The sequence below is a fragment of the Phoca vitulina genome, unplaced genomic scaffold (genome assembly GCF_004348235.1).
Source record: "Phoca vitulina isolate PV1807 unplaced genomic scaffold, GSC_HSeal_1.0 scaffold44, whole genome shotgun sequence".
NCBI lineage: Eukaryota > Metazoa > Chordata > Mammalia > Carnivora > Phocidae > Phoca > Phoca vitulina.
In genome coordinates, this window is record NW_022589747.1 from 6,709,893 (window position 1) to 6,714,198 (window position 4,306).

The following is a 4,306-nucleotide window of genomic DNA, read 5'->3' on the forward strand; positions in this document are numbered from 1 at the left end:
ATTTCTTTGAGAAAAAAAAGTGGGACGAAGTATATATATATATATATATATATGCAATGTTTTCAATAAGAATTCTAGAATGGTTTAGAGCTTCAAGCTATCTGAATGTATAATTTAATTAAAGGTAAATATAAAATGATTAAGTTGCTAAAAAAAATTGAGCATTTCTAAAAAATACCTGGTCAGTATTCTTCTGAAGTGTCAAGGTCATGGAAAACGAGGAAAGATGGATAAACTCTCATAGATTAGAACAGACTGAAAAGGATTAGTTCCTGAAAAAGAAAAGGAACAATTGGTAAAATTCAAATGGAGAATGGGGTTTCACAGCATCGAACTGAAGTTAATTTCATAGTTTTGAGAAACTTATCATAGTGACGTAACTTCATAACATTAAGGGAAGATGAGGGAACTACTGAGCAGAGTTTCTCAGTCCCTGCAGGGCCAGCATCTGTGGCCAGATCATTCTCTGCTGTGGGGCCTGTCTTATGCACCAGAGGCTGTTTAGCAACATCCCTGGCCTTTACCCCATATCCCCAACCTACGTTCTCGAATGTCCCTGGGACAAGGGTTATAAAGCAGCAAAGCTGCCTCTAATTGGGAACCACTGATTTACGTTAATTCCTAACGTCAACTAACCAAAAGAAATCTGTTATCTCCTTGTGGGTGAGAAGGAAAGGAAGCAGACATATTCAATGTCTATGCAAATAACTTTTAACTAATCAAGAAACATGTTGATTTACTGGTGAAGATGCATTTAGAGGTGATTCACTTCTGGCTGGCTGTACCTCACCAGCAGAGAGACTGCGGTTTTTGGAAGAGTGTTTAACCACAAACCAAAATGACACACATTGGATTGCACTGCAACTAGGATGTGGGAAACTCTGTCGATGCTGGGGATTGAAGCACACTTTAAGAAATCTGTACTCAATTGCATTTATGATCCATTCTGATGATAATGATATCATCGTCTTAAGAGGCTTCTTAGATATAAAAGTCATTGCTATCCTTATCAAGAAATGTCTTATTAAGAAGAAAATTATAGCATAGGAAGTTCTTGTTTTCAAAATCATATTCTCTGGGATCATTAATAAATTAGGAATGTGGAAGAAATGAAAATGAATTAGTGATTGGGAAGTGTTACGATCTCATCCTCCAGCACCCCTTGGCTGATGGCACACCTACCTCTCCAACAAGTGACTTCTTTCCGAGCTGCAGAAGCATTATGAAGCCTTCAGTAGGCTCCTTTTAATGTCCTCAACATTCACCTGTTTGCCTCTCAGATCTGGAATGCACCTGCTGCTTGCTCTTGGGTTTGGTACTTACTTTGCCAGACTCCACTTTTCTGTACATTTACTGGCTAGCTCAGCAGGCACTTTGTGCATGTGCTTTTGAGGAAAACATTCTGCAAAACAGTTTGCTTTATACCACCTTCAACAGACCTCCAAACTCCATCACTATATATATATAAAATATAGTATGTAGTAATCTTCAAACATTGTTTTTATAGTCAGATGTTTTTTAACTGTTAGTTGGAAACATGAGCCACTAATGTGTAAACATGGATTACCAGTAAAAATGGAAAAAAAGAGAAATCACATTAACGTTCAAAAAGAATAAAATCTATATATGAACGTACGAAGCCTAAATTATAGAACAGTCTTCATAAAACCAACGTTGTCGGGGCTAAAACATAAATAGTGGTCTACTGTCACCATTTCCTTAAGAGGCAAGTTGCCGAAAGTAACATTAACAACCACTCTAGAAGAATAAAACATGCATCACATTTACAAAAACAAAAACTTGTTATTTAGTTTTCCTTAAAAGAGCATTCAAGTGAATTATGTTTGGTTTTTACGATAATGAAAGAGAATGGCCGTCTGTCAATACCCAATCTGTAATTTTTATGAACTGCAAGAATTATTATACCTTCTCCCTCTCAAGTCAAGTCCCAAAATAGAGACAACTCTGCTGGTGGAGATGTAGACTTGTACAGACACTGGGGAAAATAGTTTGGTAATTTCTCAAAAAGTTGAACAGTTAAGGAGTGCCTGGGTGGCTCAGTAGGTTAAGCCTGGGACTTTGATTTTGGCTGAGGTCATGATCTCAGGGTCATGAGATCTAGACCCAAGTAGGGCTCCCTGATAAGCATGGAGTCTGCTTGAGGATACTCTCTCCCTCTCCCTGTGCCCCTCCCCACCCCCGCTAGTATGTGCTCTCTCTCAAATAAATAAATCTTAAAAAAAAAAAAACAAACTTAAGCAGTTAAGGTATGGCCTAGCAATTCTACCCTAGCTATACATCAAAGAGAAATGAAAACATTTGTCCACATAAACTTTTATACATGAATGTTCATAACAACATTATTCATAATATCAGAAGAGTGGAAACAACCCTAATGTCCATTAACTGGCAAAGGATAAACAACATGTGGTCTGTCTGTGCAATGGAATATTGCTGGATCATAAAGAGTGAAAAGATGCGACCCGCTACTGCATGGACGGACGTTGAAAACACAGTATGCTAAGCAAAAGAAGCCAGTCGCAAAAGACTACATATTACATAATCCCGTTTATATGAAAGCCCACAATAGAGAAATCTATATCTGGAGAGAAAATGAATTAGTGGTTGTTTAGGGCTGGGGGAAGGGGAGGTGGATGGGAAGGTGATAGTCAGAGCATCCAGGCTTTCTCTTTGAAGCATGGATGTTCTCAAGTTGAGTGTGGTGATGGGTGCACATATCTGTGAACGTGCTGAAAACCGTAGAACTGTACTCTTTGGGTGAACTGTATGGTATGTGAATGATATTGCAGTAAAGATGCTGGGGATTGGGGAGTGGAGATGGTGAAGTCCTAGTCCTCTCTCCGCAGCCAAACTCTTGCTATCAGCAGCGGGAAGAACAGAGACTGGAGGCTGTGACCTCCAGATAACCATGCACACTCAGGCTGCAGCTGCACCTGCAGACTTCTCCTGAGTCCCCTCTGCCAGCCTCACGCGCCCAGGGGTTGTGGAGGGTTCCAGCACCCAAGCCCACGCGCTTTCCGTGCACCCAGATGCCAACGGTCATCTGAGTCCTGGGCGCTTTGGCTGCAGCTGCGTCCGGCGACATTGGGAACTTCTGGAAGCCGAATCCCCACTAGAAAACCCCCTCCCTGACGCCCGCTCCCATGGGCAACTACCTGAGCACATCCAAGCCCGAGCCGCCACCCCTCGCCCAAGGGCGCCGGAACCCGCGGCCCAGGCCGGCCCAGGCCGACGACGGGGGGCACCGCATCTGCTCGGGACCCCTCCCTCAGATGCCACCCAACTGGGACCCCGCCAAGCCGCGGAGGGTGGTCCCTGAGGCATGGAGGCGCTTTCCCGCCAAGCCACCTGCTGAGACAGTCCTGGGGCCGGATCTCTCCGGCGCCTGGGAGAGTTACATGAAGCGGTGGCTTTGGAGTGCCCGCCACCCAAGACGGATCTGGAGCCCTGTGACGGTCAGGATCGCGCCCCCTGAGCGCAGAGGGAACCCCTGGGTGTCCCAGGCACAGGGGCACGGCGCCTGCTCTGCAGGGCATCCACTAGTGGAGGAGCGCCCAGACCCTTGTGCCAAGGAGACCGTGCTGAGGGCTCTCAGCCAGTGCCGGAAGGGGAACAGGAAGTTTGACGGGCCCCTGTGGTTTGAGATTCCAGAGAGCACAAGCAGGAGGCGGAACCCGGAGCCCAGGCCATCTGCCTTTAAGCCCCTGATCAGAAATGGTGTGGTCCCTTCCTTTGTGCCCAGACCCGGGCCTCTAATCAGAAGCCTTCACTCCTGGAGCTACACTGTCTGCAGGGAGGATGCTGACCTGGAGTCTGATGCCCAGCCTTCACTGTCTGCTACCCACCCCACTGCAGGGGCGGTGTCAGCCCAGGGCCCAGACCCTCAGCTGCAGAGCTGGGAGAAGATGCAGTACTCCAGGGGCCTCCCACCTTCCTACAGTGCGTAAGAACCGCACCAGGAGGGTCTCTTCCCAGCCTGCTGGCCCCTTTGGCTCCTAAGAGTCAGGGCCCTGTTACCTGCCTCCCGAAACTCAAACCTTTATATTTATTCTCTTCTTGCTGACCCCATACTCTACCTGATACAGTACTACTGCATACCCCAGACCTGCCTGCCCTTACTCTGGAGAGCCCCACGCTGAAGATCGTTGATGTTAAACCCCTTGCCTCCCCCTGCCTGCCCACTCCTTCCTGCCCTTTCCCCTCCTTTACTGGAAGGCATTCTTCTTTCCCCACCTTCCCTATTTGCCCAGTTTGTATAAATATTTGATCTCATTAAAATGATATT

General features: G+C 46.1%; 1 protein-coding gene across 1 annotated transcript; it reads left to right on the forward strand.

The window, feature by feature from the left end:
* Positions 1-3,164: 3,164 nt before the first annotated feature.
* On the forward strand, positions 3,165-3,968 carry POM121L12 (POM121 transmembrane nucleoporin like 12). The gene has a single exon (XM_032430503.1). The coding sequence runs from the start codon at positions 3,165-3,167 to the stop codon at positions 3,966-3,968; it is 804 nt and encodes a 267-aa protein (XP_032286394.1).
* The last annotated feature ends 338 nt before the right edge of the window (positions 3,969-4,306 follow it).